The sequence below is a fragment of the Crocuta crocuta genome, unplaced genomic scaffold (genome assembly GCF_008692635.1).
Source record: "Crocuta crocuta isolate KB4526 unplaced genomic scaffold, BGI_CrCroc_1.0 scaffold218, whole genome shotgun sequence".
NCBI classification, from domain to species: Eukaryota; Metazoa; Chordata; class Mammalia; order Carnivora; family Hyaenidae; genus Crocuta; species Crocuta crocuta.
In genome coordinates this window covers 9,051,002-9,075,924 of record NW_027533170.1, presented here as the reverse complement: position 1 = coordinate 9,075,924, position 24,923 = coordinate 9,051,002, and the positions used below count along the sequence as shown (strand labels likewise).

The 24,923-nt window shown below is 48.6% G+C and overlaps 1 protein-coding gene across 1 annotated transcript in view; it reads left to right on the top strand.

Annotated features, from left to right (window-relative positions):
* The window catches only part of RASGEF1C (RasGEF domain family member 1C), a 39,234-nt gene extending 16,222 nt beyond the window's left edge, over nucleotides 1-23,012 (top strand). Inside the window, exons 7-13 of the mRNA XM_077746316.1 lie at nucleotides 7,296-7,385; nucleotides 8,919-9,021; nucleotides 9,492-9,571; nucleotides 9,655-9,750; nucleotides 14,230-14,325; nucleotides 16,156-16,279; nucleotides 22,936-23,012. Coding sequence (XP_077602442.1) covers nucleotides 7,296-7,385; nucleotides 8,919-9,021; nucleotides 9,492-9,571; nucleotides 9,655-9,750; nucleotides 14,230-14,325; nucleotides 16,156-16,279; nucleotides 22,936-23,012 — 666 coding nt within the window. The remainder of the gene's footprint in view (nucleotides 1-7,295; nucleotides 7,386-8,918; nucleotides 9,022-9,491; nucleotides 9,572-9,654; nucleotides 9,751-14,229; nucleotides 14,326-16,155; nucleotides 16,280-22,935) is intronic.
* Nucleotides 23,013-24,923: the final 1,911 nt, after the last annotated feature.

Below are 24,923 nucleotides of genomic sequence, written 5' to 3'. Positions count from 1 at the left end.
CCAAGCAGGCTCCCCTCTATCAGCACAGCCTGATGCAGGGCTCGAACCCTACGAGTTGCGAGATCATGACCTGAGCTGAAACCAAGAGTCGGACACTTAACCTACTGAACTACCCAGATGCCCCTGAAATTGTCAGACTTTTAAATGCCAAACTATTAAGTTGGAGTATCTTTTCATGTGTTTTGCACATTCTTGTTTTCTATGAAATGCCAGTTTCCTTTTGGTGATTTGGCTTTTTCTTAAGGATTTTCAAGAGCTTTTTTTTTTTTTTAATGAGTTGCTGTGTTGTTGGGTTTTTTTTAATATGTAGTAGGTGATTACTTTTTGTCAGTTAGGTTTTGGGGTGGTTGTTAAGAAATTCCTCTCTACTATCTACCCAGGTCATGAAGATAATCTCCAATGTTTTCCTCTAGAGGTTTTAAAATTTTTGCCCTTCACATTTATGTCTTGGACTTGAAATTCACTCTGTGGATGTGGATTAAGGTGGGGATCCATGTTCACGGTTTTCCGCATAAATAACAATTGTTCCTACACCATGATTTATGGGTTGCCTTGGCCCAGACAGTCCCATCACTATCATATGTCAGGTTTCCACACACGTGTAGGTCCATTCCTGGACTGTCTTTTCTGTTCCTCCGGTCAAACTTTCTACTCCTGTGTCACAGTATACACAGTCTTCATTATTATGGTTGTGTGCTCAGTCTCACTGTCTGGTGAAGCAAACTCTGTTCTTTCGGAGTGACTTGGCTATTCTTGGCCCTTTGTTTTTCTTTTTTTTTTAATTTTACTTATTTATTTTGAGAGAGAGAGAGAGAGACTCTGTGTGTGTGTGTGTGTGTGTGTGTGTGTGTGTGTGCACGCACATGTAAGCGGGAGAGGGGCAGAGAGAGAGGGAGAGAGAGAGAATCCCTAGCAGGCTCTGGACTGTCAGCAGAGCCTGACATGGGGCTCGATCTCACAAACTGAGAGATCATGACTTGAGCTGAAATCAAGAGTCAGATGCTTAATCGACTGAGCCTTTTGTTCTTCTATTCGACTTTTTACATCCCTTGTCAAATTCAATGAAAAATCCTACTGTGATTTTGTTAAGATATATGACATGTGGACCAATTTGTAAACAATTACCGTCTTCGTGATGATGAGTCCTCCAACCCATACAAATGTTGAGTCCCTCCATTTACTTAGGTCTACTCTGTAATACCTTTCTTTTTGTTAATGTTTATTTATTTTTGAGGGAGAGAGAGAGCATGAGCAGGGGAGGGGCAAAGAGAGAGGGAAACACAGAATCTGAAGCAGGCTCCAGGCTCTGAGCTGTCAGCACAGAGCCTGATGCAGGGCTTGAACCCACAAGCTGTGAGATCATGACCTGAGTCAAAGTCGGACGCTTCACCGACTGAGCCACCCAGGTGCCCCTCTTTAGTACCTTTCTAATGCTTTATACTTACTCCATAAAAATATTAAGCAGATTTTGTTAGATCTTTTCCTCTAAGTACCTTATGCATATTTATTTATTTATTTATTTATTTAATTTATTTATTTTGAGAGACAGAGAGAAAGCGTGAACAGGGGAGGGGCAGAGAGAGAGGGAAAGAGAGAATCCCAAGCAGGCCCTGCAATGTCAGCACAGAGCCTGACGCGGGGCTCGAACTCACAAGCTATGAGATCATGACCTGAGCCAAAGTCAGATGCTTAACCAACTGAGCCACCCAGGCGCCACTTTATGCCTATTTCTACTATTCTATATGGCATCTTCTATAGTACTTGTGTCTGAACTGCTTATATAGCTTAAGGAATGTCATTAACTTTTGTAGGTCAACTTTGTGTCTGACAGTATTGTACATTCTTGTAAATTCTAACAGTTTTTCTATATTCTTTGGTGTTTTTCATGTAGACAATTACATCATCCAGGGATAATGACAGTTTTGTTCCTTCCTTTACAATCCTTATTCTTTTTATTTCTGTGGCAATCATGCAAAGAATCCTCCACTGATAGGAGACGAACATGACAGACAGATCCTGTTTTTTAAACTCTGAAGTGTTGGGACTATTAGTTACTGCAGAATAACCCTGCTAATTCTGACTAAGAAGAATGTCTCTTTCTTGCTTCTTGTGCTGACTAGGACATTTGGTAAAATGTTAAATAGAAGTGTTGCCACCCAGGATCCTTCTTTTGTCCTGATTTCAAACAGAATGCTTTCAACATGTCACAATAGAGTATGATGTTTGCTATATTTTTTTTTAGATGCCCCTTATCAGCTTAAGGAAGTACCGTAGTCCTACGTGGCAGAGGGTTCTTATCAGGAATGTTTGTTGCATTTTATTGACTACTTTTTCTTTCTTTTTAAAAAAATTTTTTTAAGTTTATTCATTTATTTTGAGAGGGACAGAGAGAGTGCGAGCCAGGGAGGGGCAGAGAGAGAGAATCCCATGTAGGCTCTGCAGTCAGTGCAGAGCCCGACATGGGGCTTGAACTCACAAAGCCATGAGATCATGACTGGAGCTGAAATCAAGCGAGACACTTAACTGACTGAGCCACCCAGGTGCCCTTCTCGACTACCTTTTCTGTATTGATTAACCGTATGTTCTCTTCTCTTTTAAACTGTTAAGCAGGGGCACCTGAGTGGCTCAGTTGGTTAAGCGTCCAACTTTGGCTCAGGTCATGATCTCACGGTTCATGGGTTTGAGCCCTGCATTGGGTTCTGTACTGGCAGCTCAGAGCCTGGAGCCTGCTTCAGATTCTGTGTCTCCCTCTCTCTCTCTCTGCCCCTGCCCCGCTCATGTTCTGTCTCTCTCTGTCTTAATAACAAATAAACTACAAAAGATTTTTTAAAAACTGTTAAGTGAGGGGGCGCCTGGGTGGCTTAGTCGGTTAAGCGTCCGACTTTCGCTTAGGTCATGATCTCACGGTTCATGGGTTCGAGCCCCACGTCGGGCTCTGCGCTGACTGCCAGCCCAGAGCCTGGAGCCTGTTTCAGAGTCTGTGACTCCCTCTCTCTCTGACCCTCCCTGCTCACTCTGTCTCTCTCTCTCTCCTAGAAATAAATAAAAACATTAAAAATTTAAAAAAAACTGTTAAGTGATTATTTATACAGTAGTCGCCCTCTTTATCCATAGGGTATATGTTCCAAAATCCCAGCAGATGCCTGAAACCATAGATGGTACTGAACTCTATACTATGTTTTATCCTATACATACACACTTATGATAAAGTGTATAAATCAGACACAGTAAGAGAAAAACAACTAATAGTCAAATAGGTCAATTATAATAACATACTATAACAACAGTTATGTGAATGTGGCCTCTGTCTCAAAATATCTTATTACACTGTGCTCACCCTTCCTGTGATGATGTGAGATGACACAATGCCTACACAAGGCAATGGAGGAAGGGGAATGACATAGGCATGATGATGTAACGTTAGGCCACTGCTGACCTCATGTCAGAAGGAGGATCATCTTGCTTCCAGACGTGTTTGATGGCAAGCAACTGAAACCATAGAAAACAAACTCAGATTAGTGGGGAACAACTGTAGTAGTTGTTTCTTTTTTCCCCAGTGTGTGAGCCAACCTTGCATTTCTGGAATAAATGAAAGTGGGTCATGATTATTATCTTTTTTGTACATCCTAAGATTCTGTTTGCTCTTGTTTTGTTTAGGATTTTTGCAACTGTCATCATGAGACGGACTCTTTATTTTCCTGCCTGTCCCTGTTCTTTCTAGTCTTTATTTTCTCTTTGTCTCTTCTCTCTTCTGTGTAAAAGACTGAATTTCCTCTTCCTGGATCATTGGGCTAGAATTTGCCAGTGAAACCATGTGAGCCTGGTGTCTCCTTTTAGGGAAGACTTTTACGTACCGATTCAAGATTTTCCTTCCTTGTTTTGACAAACAAGTCATAGTCACCTCTAATATTCTTTGTATTTACATCTCTCTTTGTCCTTCATCCCTCTTGCTGTTTGTCAATTTTATTAGTCTTTTCAAATAAAAAGCTTCTAGCTTCCTTGATTGTCTATGTTGCATCTTTCTTTACTGTTTCATTTTTTTCTCTAATCTTTATTATTTCCCTCCATCTACTTTCTTTCTTTGGATTCTTTCTTTCTCTAATTATTTTGTATGTTGGATGTTCAACCTGTTGTTATCCTTTCTTCTGTTTTTTTTTTTTTTTTTTCGTTTTGAGAGAGAGAACACGTGCAGGCGCTAGTGGGGGAGGGGCAGGGAGAGAGAATCCTACGCAGGCTTCACGTTCAGCATGGAGCCTGATGCAGGGTTCAATCTCAAAACACGAGATCATGACACAAGCCAAAATCAAAAGTCAGATGCACAACCAACTGAGCCACCCAGGAGCCCCTGCTCTAATAAGAGTATGAAAGAATATCCATTTCTTTCTAAATATATTTTCTCTTGTTTATTTTTGAGAGACAGAAAGAGACAGAGCACGAGCAGGGGAGGGGCAGAGAGAGAGACAGACAGACAGAATCCAAAGCAGGCTCCTGGCTCTGAGCTGTTAGCACTCAGGGCTCGAATCCACCAACCGTGAGATCATGACTCGAGCCAAAGTCGATGCTCAACTGACTGAGCTACCCAGGTGCCCCTTTAACTATATTTTTTATTTGCATCCTCCACATTTTGCTTTTCAGCATTTTCGTTCTCATTTTAATTTCCACGATGATTTCATCTCTGAAATTATTAGATTATTTTAAAATATGTTTTTAGATTTCCAACTATTTGAAAGGAATACTCTTTTTCATAGGATTGAGTGTAGACAAACTTCCCTATCTGTCCATTACCTCGACTATGTAAATTGTGTTGCTCAAATTTATATTTATACTGTCTTGTTTATCTCCATAACCTAAGGATTACTGCCAATGTGTGAAAATCTTCCACTGTGGTAAGATGTGATTTCTCCCTATAAAGAGGTTTACTTTCTGATGACATTTGCCTCCATATTTTGAAGCTATGCTGTTAGGCGTATGCAAGTTTGGCTTTGTGACATGCTCTCGATTAATCAAACCTTTATCATTATGCGGTTACCCTTTAATCTCTTCTGATGCTTTTTGCCCTAGAGTCTTTTTTTCTGCCTTAAAATCTATTTTGGCTAATATTAGTACAGCTATGTGATATTTTTCATATATATTTTTCCTTTTTTTACCTGTATCTTTGGATTTGGGGTATGCCACTTGAAAAGAACAAGCAGCTGGAGTTTTAAAGTTATAGCAATTGGGGTAAATGGCTGGCTCAGTTGGTTGAGCATCCAACTCTTGATTTCTCCTGGCCATGGGTTCAAGCCCTGAGTCAAGCTCTACACTGAGCGTGCAGCCTGCTTAAGATTCTCTCTCTTGAGGCACCTGGGTGGCTTAGTCGGTTAAGGATCTAACTCTTGATTTAGCTCAGGTCGTGATCTCACAGTTCATGGTGGGATTGAGCTCCACATTGGACTCTGTACTGACAGCACAGAACCTGCTTGGAATTCTCTCCCTCTTCCTCTCTCTGCCCTTCCTTCCCACTCAAAATAAATAAAAATTAAAAGAAAAAAAACAAAAACATTCTGGGCACCTGGGTGGCTCAGTCAGTTAAAGCATCCAACTTTGGCTCAGGTCATGATCACATAGCTCATAAGTTTGAGCCCAATGTGGGTTCTGTGCTGACAGCTCAGAGCCTGGATTCTCTGTCTCCCTCTCTCTCTGCCCCTCCCCTGATTGCACTCTGTCTCTCTCTTTCTCAAAAATAAACAAACACTAAAAACACAATCTTCTCTCTCTCTGCATCTGCCCCTCTCCCCTGCTCACACACACACTCTCTCTAAAACATAAAAATAAAATAAAATAAGTTAAATTAAGTTTAATTTAACTTAAAAATAAATAAAATAAAATTGTAGGAATTGTAATTACTGACACATATGGATTAGGTTTTACCACTTTCTGTGCACCTTTGACTTATCTTCCCACCTCCTCCTTGACTTTTTTCCTCTTTTCTTTACTTCTTACGGGTTAATAGATCCCGAATTCCATATCTCCCTCCACTTCTTGCAAGTCACCCTGGCAATTTCAACATGGATATTTAAGTTAACTTAAGTTAAATCTTTTAAACTTTGGCACATTTATACAGATGAATATTCTACATCAATTGAAAATGACATTTCCAGAGGATATTTTATGGCACATGAAAAGATTCATGTGGAAAAATATGGAAGCATGTATATATAGTTATGTATAGATAGAAAGATACATACAGTTGACTCTCATTATTTAACATGTTTTATCCATGAAGTCATCCTGAACGCAGAATTAGCAAATGCCACTGCTGCCGAGGGAAATACAGGGGTAAGTTCCTTGCAAGCCTCTCACCACATTTGCATCGAGCAGCCCATACATAGCCTTGCACTGAGCGTGTTTCTGTTCAAAGACACTGTATTTAATATATAGTGTTCTTCCCATAACATTGAACTCCTAGCCAGCAGCACCATGACTCATGTCTGAGTGCAGCTTATCTAACACATATTTTCTCCTGAGGGCACATCGCAGCCTTCATGTGCTCAGGAACTGCCACACTGTGCTTGGAGCCACATTCAGCAGGGAACTCAGCCTGCTATTTCATCATGCTGAATAGACGACCAAAAAGGACAGTTGTTCACAAGATGGGAATGAAACAAAAAGGCAAGGTGTCCCTTAGCTCAACCTCTGCTGGGAACAAAAAGTTACTTTGAGTGACTCAATTTTTTTTTAATTTTTTAACGTTTATTTATTTTTGAAAGAAAGAGGGAGAACAGGGGAGGGGCAGAGAGAGAGGGAGACACAGAATCTGAAACAGGCTCCAGGCTCCGAGCTGTCAGCACAGAGCCCAACGTGGGGCTCGAACCACGAACTGTGAGATCATGGCCGAAGTCGGATGCTTAACTGACTGAGCCACCCAGGGGCCCCACGTGACTCAAATTTTTTTCCACTCTGCACATATCCATGAAGGACAGTGAGTGACAGTGACATGAGTAGTGATTTTGGATTACAAATACGTCTTTAGGAAGCAGACAGATTCACAAATACAGAATCCATGAATAATGACAATCAGCTGTGTGCGGGAGTTTGCAGATACATACATACTTATATATGTACATCATATTAAATGACATCTTTGAGTGTATAGAAAAAAGACCAGAAGGACACACCTCAAAGCATTGCTATTTATGGATGGTTTTGAGGTTTCAACATTTTCCAGATTATCTTCAATGATGATCGATGAACTGATTCCATGTTCCAGAAGTTATTGACAGAAAGACTGAGTACGGTCCTTGTGTTTTTCCCAGCCGTGTTTCAGTGACAAGACTAACAACCTGGAGGCTTACGTGAAATGGTTCAACAGATTGTGCTACCTCGTGGCGACCGAGATCTGCATGGTGCGTAGAAAGCAGGGGGACGTGACCTGGCTTAGCCAAAGGTGGGGGGGCCTGGGAGGGAACCAGAAGAGCATCTGAGCCTGTCCATGTCCAAGCCCCGGACCAGGCTGGGCACCTCCCTGGGACACCAGGTGTCACCACACAGCTTGCCTGCAGTGACATTTCCCTCTGGATAGAGCCTGGCACGTCTCCACTGGACCCTGATGGAGGGTGTCAGAGATGGATTGCCAAAGGAGTCAGATCTGCCAGGTGGCTCTGCTTCCCCTGTCTCCACCTATCTGCCTTGGGTGGCCTGGCCCTCCCCCATGCTGTGTTGGCTCTCTCAGGATGTAGAGTAGAAGTGCCCCAACCTTTAAGAACTGGGAGATTGTACATGCAAAGCTCAGGTCGCCAGCTTCTCCCAGAAAGCAGGAAGACTTGTCAACACTGAGCCGGGCGCCCTTGTCACCAAGTCACAGTCCCTCGGGGCCAGACCCTGCCAGCCCTCCTCTCGTCTTTAGAGGAGTCCCTTCCAGGCCCCCTCTTACCGACAGGTGAAGCCCCGGGCCACTGGTGTCAGGGAAGGAAAGACTGAAGGCAGTGCAGGTGCCAGGTTGGGCTCTCCAGAAGCAAATACTAGATGGAAACTGGGGTAACAGAGAAAGGGGCAGAGGCAGCGCTGCTCAGAGGGAGGAGCTGGCCTGTGATGTGCAGCCTTGGGAGTGCTCCCTGTTGGGCGCCCACAGTGGCTGAAACGCTTGGTCTCCATTCCCCACCTTGCTCGGCCCAGGTGGGACGGGAAGGACCTTGGGTGGGAGGCTTTCTGAACGGGGTTTGGACAGCACCTCTCCTGCCTCCTGGTGGCAGCCAAGACCACTGCTGCACATACAGCAAAATCCGCATGGGAAGAACACAGGGTAGGGCTCCACGGGCCCCACCTGCTTCCTGCACTTGCATCACTGGCCTGGCAGCTCAGGTGGCTGTTTTTATGTGGGCAAAGCTGGACTGAGCCCTCCCGGGAGTCGGGCCACTAGTGCCTCAGCCCAGGACAGGCCAGGGGATGACATTGTTTGGAGCCATCAGAGAAGTGAAGGTCTCAAGCACTTGGCCACAAGCTGGAGGTGAGGTCATGCAGTCTGTCAACAGGAAGCAGTGGAGGGGCTGGTCCTGGGACAGCGCTTGGGTCAGTGTGGCCCCAGTGTGGGGAGAGCAAGCTCGATGCACAGGGACAGGCGAGGGAGCCATGGAGGATGCCGGAGCTGGGCCTCAGGGAGGAGCAGTGTCTTGGACGGGGAGCCCATCAGCACTACGGATGCCCTGTGGCAACCTGCCAGCACTCCCCAGCCCTGCCGGGCCCCCCAACCCCCAGCCCTCCGTGGCAGTAGGCTCTGCCGGCTCTGCTGAGGACACGTGGAGATCCGAGTTCCCCGGTGGCAGACTGCCCGGCATCAAGCATCTCCACCGTGAACTGGGTTGAAAGAACACTGATGAGGGACTGGCCTAGTGATGGGGTGGGGACATGTCACCACTGAGGCTCAGATGCCTTGTCCCCAGCCGGCCAAGAAGAAGCAGAGGGCCCAGGTGGTGGAGTTCTTCATCGACGTGGCCCGTGAGTGCTTCAACATTGGCAACTTCAACTCCCTGATGGCCATTATCTGTGAGTAGGCCAGCCAGGCCTGGGCCCTGGGGAGTGTCCCCAGACGCACATGCACACAGGTGGGGTGCAAGCCAGGGTGCTTCTCTGAGCAAGATCGGTGCTGCTGACCCCATGCTCCCCTGTCCCACAGGTCCTGGAGACATGCCCCCTTTGAGGTTTTCCTTCCCAGGGTGCTCGGTGAGGGCTGTGGTGTGTCCCCAGAACCAGGGACAGCGGGGGCCCAGAGCAGACCCTGGTCACCGTGTGGGGCCAGTTTGGTGGGGACTGGGACAGGGGCCTGTGCACACACAAACCAGGCTGGCCCGGACACAGTGTACCCAGCACCCACACATGCCCATCGGACCCATTTGCAGCAGCCTTAACCTTGGTCAGGTGGCCATGTGGGACCACCCCCAGGCCTCCCGCCCCAGGGAAATAAGCAGACTGTGCAGCCCAGAGACATGCCCCTAGCTCCACCCTCCCTCTTCCAGCCGGCATGAACATGAGCCCTGTCTCCAGGCTGAAGAAGACCTGGGCCAAAGTGAAGACAGCCAAGTTTTTCATCCTCGAGGTGAGCAAGGCTGCCCAGCTGCCGGCTGGCACTGGCCGGCCCTGGGACACAGCTCCCCCACATGCCTCCCTGTCTCCTTCCAGCACCAGATGGACCCAACAGGGAATTTCTGTAACTACAGGACAGCCCTGCGAGGGGCAGCGCACCGCTCCCTGACCGCCCACAGCAGCCGGGAGAAGGTAGGTCAGAGGCTTGCCCGGCCTTTAGGGCTCCTCCCTACTCCTTCCCACTCCCTACCTTGGCGCAGTGGGCTGTATCAGAGGGCCTGGATGCCGACTCCAAGCTCACCGGGTCCAACACCCTGCCCTTCTACAGCATCCGTATAGGCAGCTGTGTTCCTTGCATGCGTCCAATTTGGGGAACTCACCACCTTACAGAAGAGATAAGCCCATGGCAGCTCTAACCGGTAGGAAGAGCTCCCTCATGGGGCTGGGGTTGTCCTCCCTGGAGGACCACGCAGAGTGAGACTCCTTCTTCCACCCACCAGTCCTTCAGTGCCCCCAGATCCCCTTTCCCCTCCCTCCTAACTCAACAGCCTAGGCCTGCCCCACCAAACTCAGTCTCCAGTCCCCTCCCCATTGCATCTCTTTGGTCCCTGAACAGTGTGATTTGTCAGAGTCCCTTCTGTTTCAGATCAAATCGTTCACAAGTACATAGAATCTTACACCTCTTTACTCTAAATGCAATACCTTCATTAATATAGCTTCAGATCACATCCACGGGTTTGGCAATGACTGAACCAAGCTTCTTGCTCACTAAAACCACCTTTTCACGGGTTCTGTTCTTATACATTTGCATTTGGGGGGCCTCGTGATCCTGATGAATTGCATTTGTCTCCCAAATTCTCCTGGTGGCCTCGATTACAAGAAACTGGGCCCTGGGATTGCAGGGAGCCTCTGGCTTAAAACCTGTCACCAGCCCAATGATTAGAGTGATCATATCCATGGGGAGGAAACACGAAGACCTTTTCCGCCTGGTCTCCTGGCAGGAATATTGGTACAATTAGGTCTCTGCTGTGATTTTGGGGGGTCTGTTTCCAGCTTGAGAACAAGCTGCTGTTCTTGAAATTCAAAGTCACTGTGGAATTGGATGGGATGGGTACCAGGGGTTAAGTCTGGGGAGAAGCCAAGACCTGCACACTTATGCCACCCAGCAGGCCCTCCTGGGCCCCCACACCCCACCTAGGGGTGGTGGGGGTGTTCACAGACCCTGGCCCCACGGATGGCCATGTCTTATCCAGCTGGCCTTTCCTGTTCAGGCTGCGAGCCCTTCAGCCGCTCTTGGTCCGAGGAGGGCTGATGCTGGGAAGCAGCATTCAATGGGACAGGACCTCAAAATTCCGGGAAGGCAAGCCTCTCCCCCAGGAGCTAGGAAGCTGCAAAACCAGAGAGACAGGGACAGAGATCGTGCCTCACTGAACACCTACCATGTGAGGGCCACTTGACTCTGTCCCTCCCCTCCATTGAATTCTGATGACTACTTATGAAGCGGATTCTAACAGTACCATTTCCCAGATTAGAAGACTGAGTCTCAGTGAGGAGACCTCACTTGTCCAGTCTCACAGCAAGTTGGCGGCAGAGCTGGGAATCAGCCTCTCCAGTACACCACCAGGCTGCCTTTTATTCCCAGAGAGCAGGTGCTGGGTGGCAGTCACTGGGGTCCTGTGTCAGACCCAGGAGTGGGGGCGTATAGAGTTGGCTGCCGCATTTGGTCTGGGATGTCAATACGGCACAGGTGCCCTGCACTGTTTTTCTTCCATCCGTGCTCACCAGGAGGCCGTGGGGTGGACAGTGATGTCTGTTCCTGCACGCTGAGCCCTCTCCCAGCTCTGGGGTGTGGGGACGCTGTGGTTTAGGTCTGGGGCTCAAGGTGGGTGATTTACAGAGCTGTGCGTTTCATTTCGCTGCATTCTCCTCGAACTTCCAAAGAGATATGGATCATCGGCTGGGCCCAAGGAAGGTGCTTCATAAATGGATGGGAGATTGGAGGATGGATGGATGGATGGATGGATGGACGGAAGGAATGAAGGATATTTGCAGATGCTCTCGCAGTTCCTCACTGCTACAGCTGAAATTTTGAGGCCAGGAGGTCTCAGTGGTGATAACATTCTGTGTTTTCTTCCCACGTCTGCCCCTCCCTGTTCCCATCTCTGTGATGGGGCCCACTCCACACAGCCTTCCCTGATGGCACTGCTTAGCTCCAGAAAATAAGGGCAGTGGGTCACAGTCAGTCCACGGGGGCAGGAAGACCAGCCAGGATGCTAAAACCTGATGGGATGGGCCCACGTGGGCAGGCAGAAATGGCGAGAAGTTCTCAGAAAATGCTACCTCTTTGGGGATCAGCTCCAATGCCCACCCTCTAGGAAGCCTGCACAGAGTCCCTGAGGACCGCTCTGTCCACAGAGTCCCGCTGCCCTTAATCCTCTCCCTGTCCTGGCACATCTCCCCATTCCAACCCAACCCTGAGTCTGGGGCTCAGCAGCCATGATGGGAGGTGGAAGGGAGATGCACAGAGACCACCCTGCCTCCTGGCACAGGGAGGAAACAGGCAGGATAGGGGCTAGTCCTGCCTCTGCTACTTACTGCTGTGTGAGCTTCTGTGAGGTGCCTAACCTCTCTGGGTCTCGGCTTCCTTGTCTGTAAGTTGGGGTAATAGAACCCTGCGCACGGAACTTGCTGAGGATGAAACTCGATCCCCGTGCTTGTATAGCTTGGCACAGCAGAGCCCTCCAGCCTGCCACTGATGCCCCTGCGACAAGGGCGTGAGTGGAGGGCTCTTTGGGGGGTCACAAATGGGACCTAAACCCAGTCTGTAGGTAGCAAGGACTTCTGGGAAAAGGCTCCACTACAGTGGATGTGTCTGACGTACCCTCAGTCTTCCCCAAGCCCCAGCACCCAGCGCAGTGAAGACCTGAGCAAATGTCTAAGGAGTTGACATAAATCTAAGGTGACCAGTTTGTCCCAGTTTCCCTGGGATGGCTCCAGTTTTAGCACTGAAACTGCATCTCATGTAACCCCTCAGTCCTGGACAAACCAGGCAATTCATCTCCCTGCTAAATCTGGCTCTGGTCCCAGCCTCAGCGTTCACTCACTGGGTGACCTTGGGCCAGGCCCTGCCACTCTGTGGGCCTCAGTTTCCCGTCTGCCCTGCCCCGCTGGACCATCCACACATCTGTACTGTGCAGAGTGGTCATGCCCAGGTCCTGACCTCAAAGCCTTTATCAGCTTGGATAAGGGGTGAGCCAGAAATTCCAGGGCCCGGTGCTGGGTCCCACGGGTGACAGGCTGGAGGCTGTTCCTGGCCGGACTAGCAGCACATGCCCAGCAACGGAGACTGCTTAGAACAACAGAAATGTTGGGGCGCCCGAGGGCTCAGTCAGTTAAGCATCTGACTCTTGATCTCAGCTCAGGTCTTGATTTTGGGGTCATGAATTCAAGCCCTGTGTTGGACTCTGTGCTGGGTGTGAAACCTACTTAAAAAAGAAAAAAAGAATCTAGGGTGCCTGGGTGGCTCAGTCAGTTAAGTGTCCGACTTCGGCTCAGGTTGTGATCTCACGGTTCATGGGTTTGAGCCCCGCGTTGGGCTCTGTGCTGACAGCAAGCCTGCTTCAGAGTCTGTCTCCCTCTCTCTCTGCCCCTCCCCAACTCATGGCCTATCTCTCTCAGAAATAAATACACATTAAAGAGTGTTTGAAAAAAGAACAAAAGAAACATATTATCTCCCCAGATGCCAAAATCAAGGTAGTCTGAGCCGTGCTACCTCCAGAGGGAGCACCCTTCCTTGCCCTCCCAGCTTCCGACAGCCCAGGGGGGGCCTTGGCCAGTGTCCACATCATTCCTATCTCTGCCTCTGTCTTCCCACGGCTCTCTTTCCTCTGTGTGTCCAAATTTCCCTCTTTTCACAAGGACGTTAGTCCCTGGAGGAGAGCTCATTCTATCCCGTATGACCTCATCTTAACTTGATTCTGTCTGCAAAGACTATCTCCAAATTAGGTCCCATTCACAGGCACCAGGGCTTAGGACTCAAATATATCTTTTGGGGGGACACAGTCCAACCCACAGCAGCCGAGTGCACCCAGCCAGCTCCCCTCGGGTCTCCTGAGCTGTCAGCAGTGGGTGTCCCTTCCCTAGGGGCCAGCAGTGGGCATGTGCAGAGCAGGGAGGGAGAAACAAGACACCCAGCAGTGAGACACAGAGACCCCCACCCTGCTCAGGCTGGGCTCCAAAGTCTGTCCTTTCAGGCATCAAGAAAGGCATAAAATGACAAATCATGAAATATGTATTTTTAAAAGTAGGCCACAGAATTTCACAACAGATGACTCACTGTCCATACGTATTTCATGGTAAACTCGGCACGCACCTGAATTCCTCCTGGTGCACTTGAACCAAGAGATCTGTGGACCCCTGGATTGTGGGGGGTCTGGGGGGAACTGCCACCAGCCTCTCCCAACGGGCAGTGGAAGAAATGTTCAAGGGGCATGGAGACCGTGCATCTTTCATTCAGCCCCAACACGGAGGGGGTGGGGGGAGTGGTGCCGTATACAGTACGTGCTCAGCACTGGAGTCTGATGGGGCCAGGGAGGAAAGAGTCTAGCCCCAGGGTAAAGGGGCCTGTGCTTCCTGCTGACTGAGGGCTGACCTGCACCCTCTCCCTTCCAGATCGTCATTCCCTTCTTCAGCCTACTCATCAAGGACATCTACTTCCTGAACGAGGGCTGTGCCAACCGCCTCCCCAACGGACACGTCAACTTTGAGGTAGGGTCCAGGGGCCCCTGACAATCAAAGCCCCCAGGGCAGGGGTGCTGGACTAATGGGGGACAGTTCACAAGACATTACGGCGGAATTGTCGGGGTCTCCCCAGCCCACCCCACCCCTTCCACAGGAGGAGACTGAGGCTCATGCAGGTGTTGGTCCCCCACTGCCCACCACAGGTGAGGCAGACTCATTTTTAGCCCTGGAAGAGCCCCAGGCTGTGAGAAAGCCCCACGGACCCACAGTGACAACGAGCAAGGTGCTATGACCTGCATAGGGCACAGAACATGTGTCAGGGGAGGCCTCCTGCAGGAGGGGCCCTGGGCACAGGAGGAGGTGGGCAAGTAGCGTGGGCAGGAGGAGAGGAAGATTTCCGCTCCCTCTGAGGACACTCACTGCCATCAGCTCAAGTGTCCCCCACCTCCAGGAAGCTCCCCTTGACCTCCCAGACAGAGGGAGGCCTGTACTCAGTGGACCGGCATTCCTTGGTCACAGCTCTCCAGTCCCTGAGCTCCTTAGAAGCAAAGACAGGCTGACCACCACCCCCCACCCCCCCGCATGGGATCACCCAGCACACATGTCTCAAGGTGGCTGGTGGGCTAGGTACGGTGGGGGCCGAGGCCCGGGAGCCCTGAGAGCCCTGGGTAGTGACAGCAAGTGGTCACTGAGTCAGACAGACAAAACAAGCCAAGCATCAGGGGCAGCCCCCAAATCTGCAGGAAGGAGGAGGCTCTTCTCCCTAGGAGGGCTGGCCCACCCTTGTGCTGGCCCCACCCAGCCTCCAACACCAAGGGCAGTCAGTTCTGGGCTGGGCCCCTGCTCTATCTGAACCTCAGTCTCCCCCTCTGTAAAAGGGGACTCTGGCACAGAGCCCACCAAGGGCTCTGTAGGTACAGCGCCCCCTACTGATGGGGCTACCACCCAATGCCCAGTCCTTTTGGCCTTGAGCTGCCTCTGCTGTGTGGCCTCACACAGAGACCCCTGCAGACCTTCCCAGGCTGGCTGCAGCCCTGGTTAGCCCTGAGGGCTTGTGTAGCAGGCAGAAGTCCACCCCAGCAGGCGGCCTGGGCGCCCGTCCCCAGGGCAGTCCAGGCTGGAGGTGACGCGGAGGAGACTGGGCTTGGGTAAGATTGCATGGGGGCCCAGGAGGCCGAGATCACACTCTCCAGGTGACCCCACACGTACCAGCTGTGGAAAGCTCTGTATCGCTCCCTTCTTGAACTGGTCCTCAGATCTGAGACGGAGGGATGGAAGGGAAGGCTCCAAAGTGTTCCTGTGGCCACAGCGGGCTGGAGCCGGCCACCGGGACTGATGAAAGATGCCACAGAGTGTTGTGCCCACCAGGTCATGACTTGGTGCTACAATTTATTTAAAACGCTTCTTTAAATCAGCACAGATTTTTTTCATTTAAATGAATGTATTTAAATTTTACTTAAATAAAATTCTGCTCTAAGTGGATTCACTTAAATCTTCCTTAAATACATTTATTTAAATTTATTTGCATCATTCTCTAGATAAACAAACCTGCAGGGATAATCACAGAAAAGAATGAAACTAGAGTAACATTCGCCTCTCCTGCATGTGCTGCCTGTCAATGACCTGACCTTAGATGCTCTCCCCCCAGACTCTGCAGAGGGAACGAAGAGATGTGGGAACACCCAGGTTGCCCGATGAGGGGTGGGGTCTGTCATTTACTGCCCAGTGCTCTGCCCTGCCCTTCCCAGTAGTGGGCCCCCAGGGACAGATGAGTGAGACTGGCCCACTCTCACAGGTGACCTCCAGACACCGGGGGGGGAGGGGGTGTCCCATTTCATATCTCTATGACCCTGGCAGAAATTTTTGGAGCTGGCCAAGCAGGTTGGAGAGTTCATCACATGGAAACAAGTGGAGTGTCCCTTTGAGCAAGACCCCAGCATCACCCACTACCTGCACACCGCCCCCATCTTCAGCGAGGATGGTAAGGTGGCCCCATGGGCTCTGTCACCCCCAGCTCTGGGGCTCTCGGGTGGTTTCCCAGTCTCATCTTCACATGGGGCTCCTCCTGCGAGTGGGACGCACCACACCCATGTTTGCTGGATGTGAGAGGGAGCAGAGAAGGCTGTGTCCTGTGGCTGAGCTCCAGACAGGGCCCGAGGAGCTGCAGGCTGGGGACCCTGGAGGTTCAGGCTTCCCCTTGGACACAGAGGGCTATGTTGGGCATCATAAATTGAAAACATCTGGCCCGTGTTCTCACTGGTAACGTATGTAAGTAGAACTACTCTCCCAGTGCTCACATAGGGAAGGCGGAGCCCTGGGCTCCCTGTGGGTCTTTCCACAGCTGGGTGGTGTGCATGTCTGCATGTCTGTGTGAGTGCCTGCATGCACGCGCGCACGTGTGTGTGCATGTGTGTGTGTGTGTGTGTGTGTGTGTGTGTGAGATGAAGCATCTTTGCTCAGAGTCCCATTAGTGTCTGTGCCCTCCGGTAAATCAGCATTCCCATCTGATCATTTATCAAACGTGACAAATTTGCTTGTGAATTTGCTAAGCAAGCATAACCCAGGAAGAGAAAGTGCTGGAAGCAAGTGGTCATCTGGTCCTGAGTTGATCATCCCAGGGGAGGCAATGTGGCCCCATGGTTGGCTGCTTTCTCGATCCAAGACCCTTAACCTACCCTGGGAGGTCCCCACTCAGTACAAAGGAGGCCTGACTCCTCATCACAGCAAACATTTAAAAAAATTTTTTTTGAGAGATGGTGAGACAGAGAGTGAGCAGGGGCGGGGCAGAGACAGAGGGAGACACAGAATCTGAAGCAGGGTCCAGGCTCTGAGCTGTCAGCAAAGAGCCCAACGTGGGGCTTGAATCACAAACTGTGAGATCATGACCTGAGCCAAACCACCCAGGCACCCCCACAGCAAGTGTTTTTTAAAGGGACCCACACCCGTGCCCGGGAGAACTTTTTCTGCCAGAAACAAAAACTTAAGGGAAAAGGATTTTTTAATGATTTTGCTCTTAATTGTTAATACTTTCAAGTTTCCCATTTTATTTGTTACATTTTGGAGTCAGTAACTTTTTTTCCAGGTGTGGGGGCAGGGCAAGGGAGTGTTCACAGAATCCCTCCCGGCACCAAAAAGCTTCCCGGACTGATGGATAAGCCAGCCTGGGCTGCTCCCATCCCAGCAAGCTGTGTGACCCTAGGCAGATGCCCTCTCTGAGCCTCACCTGCTGCATCTAGCTTGGTGGCTCGAAGCAACACTGATTTATCCTGCAAGGTTAGAGTCCAAAGTCAGTTCCACTGTGCTGACATCAAGGTGCTGGCAGAACTGGTTATTTTTGGAGGCTCTGAGAGGAGGACTATTTCCTGGCCTGTTATGACTTCTACGGGCCACCCATAATCCTTGGCTTGTGGCCCCTTCCTCCATCTTCAAAGCACATCATTCCGACCTCTGCTTCCACCATCACATCATCTTCTCTCTCTGTGGTCAAGTCTCCTTCTGTCTGGCCCTGCAGATAATCCAGGATAATTCCCCATCTCCAGATCCTTAACTTAATCTCATCTGCCCAGTCCCTTTTGGCCATGGAAGCTAACATATTCACATGTCCCAGGGATTAAGATCTGGATACCTCTGGGGACCATTATTTAACTTGTACCACTAGTTACTGTGATAACTGCTGTCATTAGCCAATAGAACTTGGGCAATGAAATGTGTCAAAAGCATATTAGGAAAGGGGGGAGAGAGTTCCGGGCAGGGAGAGGAGTGAGAGAAGGGCATTTCTCTTCTTTTTTTTTTGAAAGAGACAGAGAGAGAGAGGGCTCAAACAGAGGATGGGGCAGAGGGAGAGAGAATCTTAAGTAGGCTCAATGCCCAGTGTAAAGCCCAATACGGGGCTCCATCTCACAACTGTGAGATCATGACCTGAGCCAAAATCAAGAGTTGGAGGCTTAACCAACTAAGCTACCCAGGTGCCCCAAGAGAAGGGCATTTTATTCACTCCTTCAGCCAATGGTACATCTAGAGAGCCTGTTGTGTGTGAGGCAGTGATTCTACCATGAGTATACAGCAAAAAAACCTAGCCCTTATGAAATGCCCTTAGAAAGGAGCATCTTCCAGGGGTGCCTGAATGGTTCAGTCAGTTAAGTGTCCAACTCTGGATTTTGGCTCAGGTCATGATCTCACGATTCATAGGACTGAGCACTGTGTTAGGCTCTGCACTGACATCATGGAGACTGCTTGGGATTCTCTCTCTCCCTCTCTCTCTGCCCTTCCCCCCACTCGCACTATGTCTCTCTCTCAAAATAAATAAATAAACTTAAACAAAACAAAAAAGAAAGGAGCTCTTCTAGTGACCCTCTCTTCCTCCTCTCCCTTCCCCCTACCAAAAAATGATAAGAATAATAACTGGAGAAAGCAAGAGAAGGAACCTAAGCTATATTGAGCCCCAACTGGGTCAGTCACAGCCTCTGACAAAGTCCTGCCCTGCATTCAGCTCCAGACTTCCCATGGCAGGATCCGACTAGCAGTCCAGTCAGCCTTGAGGCTCCCTGAAACATGCAACAATATAGAAAGTATCAGCAAAGAAACAGAAGAGATAAAGAAGAGCCAAGTGGAAATTATAGAACTGAAAAATATAATAACTAAAGTAAAAAACCAAGTGGATGAGTCAACAGCAGAATGGAAAAGACAAAGAAAAGAACTGATGAGCTAGAAGATAGAACAATAGAAACTAAACGATCTGAACAAAGAGTGTCAGGGACCTATAGGACTCTAACAAAAGATCTAACACTCTTGTCATCAGAGTCTGGGAAGGAAGGGGACAAAATGGGCAGGGTTGAAAAAAATACTCTAAGAAGTAATGGCTGAAAAGTTCCCAGATTTGGAAAAGATGTAAACCTACAGATTCAAAAGCCAAGTGAATCCCAAAGAGGATAAACCCAAAGAAGCCCATACCAAGATACACCATAGTCACATTTCTGAGAACCAAATAAAAAGACACAAATTTTGAAAGCACTGGGAGGGAAATGACACTTTACCTATAGTGGCAGAACAGTTTGGATGACTGTAGATTTTTCATCAGAAACCATGGTGGCCAGAGGCAGCAGCATATTTTTCACATACTGAAAGAGAAAAAGCTGCCAACCCAGAACTGCAGATCCAGTGAAAATATCATTCAGGAATTTACTATAGATAAATCAAAATGGAATTCTAAAAACTGTTCAAGTAACCCACAAGAAGTTGGTTCTTTGAAAAGAATTGTAACTTTGCCATCCTCCAGCAAAGAACCTCTTGACAAAGAAAAAAAAAAGACAGAAAATGCTAATATGAAGAATAAAATGGAAGATGTCACTATAGCCTCTGCCAATATTGAAAGACTAATAAGAAAATACCGTGAACAACTGTAGACCCATTAATTTGACAAATTAGATGAAACGGACCAATTTCTTAAAGAACACAAATTCCCACAAACTCAGCACAAAATAGATCATTTGAATAGCCCTATAACCATTAAGGAAATTGCATTTGTAATTTTAAAACATCCCAAAAATGAAATCTTTAGGCTGAGACAGTTACACAAGAGAATTCTATTAAACATTTCAGGAAGACTTAATACTGATTTTGCACAATCTTTTTCAAAAAATAGAAGAGGACAGAACTTCCAAATTCATTTTATGAAGCTAGTATTACCCTGACACCAAAACCAGATAAAGGCAGTAAAATAAAGAAAGTAAAGACCAAGATCCCTTGTGAATATAGATGAAAAAATTTCTTAACAAATATTAGCAAATAGAATTTGGCAATATTGAAAAATAGTTACATATCATGACCAAGTTGTATATTCTAGAGATCCAATGCTGTTCAATATTTGAAAATCAATCAGTGCAATCTACTGTATTAACAGGCTAACAGAGAAAAATGACTTGATTGTATTAGCTGATATAGAAATGCATTTGACAAATTTCTATACCCATGCATGGGAAAAACTCTCGGAAAATAAGAATCAAGGGGAATTTATCAATCTGATAAGCTGCATCTACAAAAACCTTTACACTAACATCATTTTTTAATGGTGAAAGACTGAATACTTTCTCACTAAGATCAGTAACAAGGCAAGGATATCTACTCTCACCACTTTTGTTCAAGATAGTAATGGAGAGCCAGTTTATGCAATAAGGCAAGAAAAGAAAATAAAGACAGATCAGAAAGGACAAATTAATGCTGCCCCTATTTACAGAAAATGTAAAAATTCCCAAGGAATCTCCCAAACTCCTAGAACTAAGTGGGTTTGGCACAAGTTGCAGAATACAAGAAAAGATGCAAAAATCTATCTTTTTTTAAATATTTTTATTTATTTCTAGGAGAGAGAGAGAGACAGCGCGAGCAGGGGAGGGTCAGAGAGAGAGGGAGACACAGACTCCGAAATAGGCTCCAGGCTCGGAGCTGGCAGTCAGCACAGAGCCCGACGCGGGGCTCGAACCCACGAACCGCGAGATCATGACCTAAGCGAACGTCGGACGCTTAACCGACTAAGCCACCCAGGCGCCCCGATGCAAAAATCTATCTTATTTCTATGTGCTAACAATGAATATGTGGACACCATAATTAAACTACAATACCATCACTCAATATACTCAAAATGACCATGAAATACTTAGGTATAAATCTAACAAAACATGTCCAAGGTTTGCATGCCAAAATCTACATGATGCTAATGAAAGAAATCAAAAAGATCTAAATAAATGGAGAGACATGATGTTCATGAATTGGAAGACTCAACATAGCAAAGATACCGATTCTCCTCCCCAAATTTAGGTACCGATTTAATGCAATTCCCATCAAAATCCAGGATTTTCCTATCAAAAAATGGGATTTTTTTTGCAGATAAAGACACAATTATTCTAAAATGTATATGGGGGGGCACCTGGGTGGCTCAGTCAGTTGAGTGTCCGATTTCAGCTCAGGTCATCATCTCATGGTTCATGAGTTCAAGCCCCATGTCAGGCTGTGTGCTGACAGCTCAGAGCCTAGAGCCTGCATTGGATTCTGTGTCTCCCTCTCTTTCTGCCCCTCTCCCACTTGTGCTCTGTCTCTCTCTCAAAAATAAATAAATATTTTAAAAAATAAAATATATACAGGAAGACAAAGAAATTAGAATAGCTGAAACAATTTTGAAAAAGAAGAATAAAATGGGAGGGATTACTCTCCTCAATATTAAACTTGATATTATACAGCTGCCATAATCAAGGCAGTGTAGTATTGGTAAAACAGATACATGGATCAATGGGACAGAATACAGAATCCAAGGATAGACCCATACAAATATGCCCAGTGATTTTTTTAAATGTTCATTCATTTTTAAGAGAGAGAGCATGAGCAGGGGCCAGGTAGAGAGCAAGGGGGATAGAAGATCAGAGGCATGCTCTGAGCAGCAAGCTGGATGCGGGGCTCAAACTCATGAACCACGAGATCATGACCTGAGCCCAAGTCAGATGCTCAACTGACTGAGCCACCCGAGTGCCCCACCACACACAGGGATTTTTGACAGTGGTGCAAAAGCAATTGAGTGGGGGAAAGTGAGCCCTTGCAACAAATGGAGCAGGAGCATTTGAACATCTATAAGCCAAAAAATGAATCTCGACCTCACCTTATACAAAAAATACAGAATGAATTGCAGACTCAAATGTAAACTGTAAAACTGCACAACTTTTAGGAAGAATAAAAGTAACAGAAAATCTTCAGGATGTAGAACTAGATAACGAATTTCTTATAAAACTAAATATGCACCTACTGTCCGACTCAGCAAATTGTGGCTCCTGGGCGTTTATTTATCCCAGAGAAACAAAGACTCATGTTCACACAAAACCCACACTCCAGTGATTACAGCAGCATAATTCATTCTAGCAAAACACTGGAAGCAACACAGATGTCTTTCAGTGGGGGAGCGGCTAAAAACACTATGGTATATCCATGCCGCAGAGTAGTCGTCAGCAAGAAAAAGGAATGAAGTATTGATTTATACTACCGCTTGGATGAAACCTAGAGAATTACTCTGGGTGAAAAGAGCCCATCCTATATGTTACATGCTGATTTGATTTATATCACATTCTTCTTTTAAAATTATGTATATTTTGAGAAAGACAGAGACCATGAGAGTGAGGGAAGGGCAGAGAGAGAGAGGGAGAGAATCTCAAGCAGGCTCCATGCTGTCAGCACAGACCCCAGCGCAGGGCTCAATCTCACAAGCCCCAAGATCATGACCAGAGCAGAAATCCAGAGTAGGACACTTAATCGACTGAGCTACCCAGGCGGTCCAGTATCACTTTTTTGAAATGACAAAATCTGGACACGAAGAACCTATCAGTGGTGGCCGGAGATTAAGAAAGCGGTGGGGATTAAGAAAGCGGGTGGGCCTTAAAAGGGCAGCTTAAGGGATCCTGGTGGTGAGGAGGGAGAAACTAGGGAAAGAGTACACTGACCTCTCTGTATTAATTAGTTCATACAACTGCATGTGACTCTACAAATTACCTCCCCACAAGTTCAATTTAAGAATAAAAAGCAGGTCAAACCCCAGTGTAGGGCAGGCAGAGCAGGCTATGATCGTAGGCGTAACTGTGTGATTTCACCTTGTTTTCCAACCAGGTCTTTATTTGGCTTCTTATGAAAGTGAGAGCCCAGAGAACCAAACAGAAAAAGAGAGGTGGAAATCTCTAAGGTGAGTCTGTGTGCGAAGGCAGGGGTGAGGACCGGCTCTGGGGAAACAGGTGGGTGCTTCGGGCCATGCCGGCCAAGGGGTTTAGCTGATACCCAGGTCCACCGGAGGGGGCAGGTCAGGCCAGGCTCTTAGGGGTTGGGGCGTGACTCAAGCACTGGGTAGGAGGGAGGCTAGTACTGCAACCCCCACCCCCGGCTGGAGGTTGCCCCTGTGGGCCGTCAGGATGCGAGTCGAGGTCCAGGAAACCCCGGTCCGTATTCTTATGCCAGAAAGTGAGACACCACCTCCTGCCTGATAACACTGCCCAGCGGAGGTCAGGTGGAACCGGAACCCGCAGCAGTGGGCTCTGAGGATGAACCCAGGAGGGGTGTACCGAGACCCTCTGGGGTGGGAGTCGCCTACCTAGCAGGTGACTCGCTGGAGGGAAGTAAAATCACCACCCCGGGCATGTTTAAATCTGCNCAGCCTCCGCAGCCCTGCCTCTGCCGGCCCAGCAGAAAGCAGAGGTGTTGACGCCTCCCTGCTTTGCAAGCCGTGACCCCGCGGCCTGGCTTCAGCCCCAGCGACCACGCGGCACAGGAGACATTCCTCCACCTTCTGTGGAACTTCCGCCCCGGCAGGCCCAGGGGTCTCCTGACACGTGGGCAGCGCGTGCCTCAGGGGTCCTGCCTTCAGGATGGTGGGGGTCACATTGTTGTGACCTCAGCAAGGACAGGGCACCACCCCAGAGGGCCGGGTGACTGCAGTGTCGCTCTCATTGGGTGATGAGTGCCACAGAGGCTGCCCCCCAGTCTGTCACCAGGTGGCCTGGGAGCCTCCGCATCTCCGGCAGACACCCCGCCGCTGACCCCTGCCATTCGATGGACCCTACCCTGCCCCCCATCCCCCACCCCTAGATGGGCTGGTTTCTGCAGCCCACTTCACTCCCTTTCTGGATCCTGCTGGTATCAGGGGATAGCTTTTTGGTGACAGCTGTGACAAGGTCATGGGACAAATTTGAGTCACAAAAATGACACCATGTACAGTACATTGTAAACTCTAGAGTTGGTATAAACATGTTCATACACCCTATACCATGTCCACTTGGTGCTTTTCACTCGTGGGCCCGGCATCAGCTTCTGTTAGGCTGCAGGCCCGTTTCCCAGCTCAGGCCTGGGGACACGGTGGCTTTGGGTCAGGAGGGGGATGTGGTAGCCATTTCCACTCCATAGACCCCATGTCATGCTGACAGGGCCTGGGGAATGGACATCAGCAGCCTTGCATATGACCAGACACCTCTCTTAAGGAGGGGTGGAGGGTGAGATGGGGTTGATGAACTCACATGAGGCTCCTCCCATTACCCCCCAGACCCTCATACACAGTCATGTTTCTGTGCCAGGAAGCAGATGGGCCACGGAGCTGCTGAGCCCCCACCTGGCATGTGACCACGTCACCCAGCCAGAGGTCAGGGTTATAATGTGTACCTTGCACCCAGCCAGGGCCTACTGTGCCGAGGGGGGTGTGTTTTGGAGTTCACGGACCCACCCTGGCCAGCTCCTGGGCCCCGCTCGGTCCCAGACCTGGTGGCATGGTGGCATGGACTTGGGTCCCATCTGAGGGACAGGCAGAGACAATATAACTCAGGGAAATCTGCCCGGTGAACTGAGGATGTCGGCAAGGCCACAGAAGGCATGAGAACATTAGGGGTGGGCAGGAACTGCTCTTTGCCCAGCCCACCCCTTTTCATCTGAGACCCCAGAAAGGGTGAGTAGTGCAGGGATCAGAGCAGGCATGGGCTTTAGCCAGCAGCTGGGCTCAGCTCCCGCCCTGCCTCAGGCCACATCCAGCCTCTATGGAGCCTTCAAGGAGTCCTGGCTAGAAGCACCTCATCCCCTCGCTCCCTGGTATCCCTGGGCAACAGTAGACAGGACCTTCT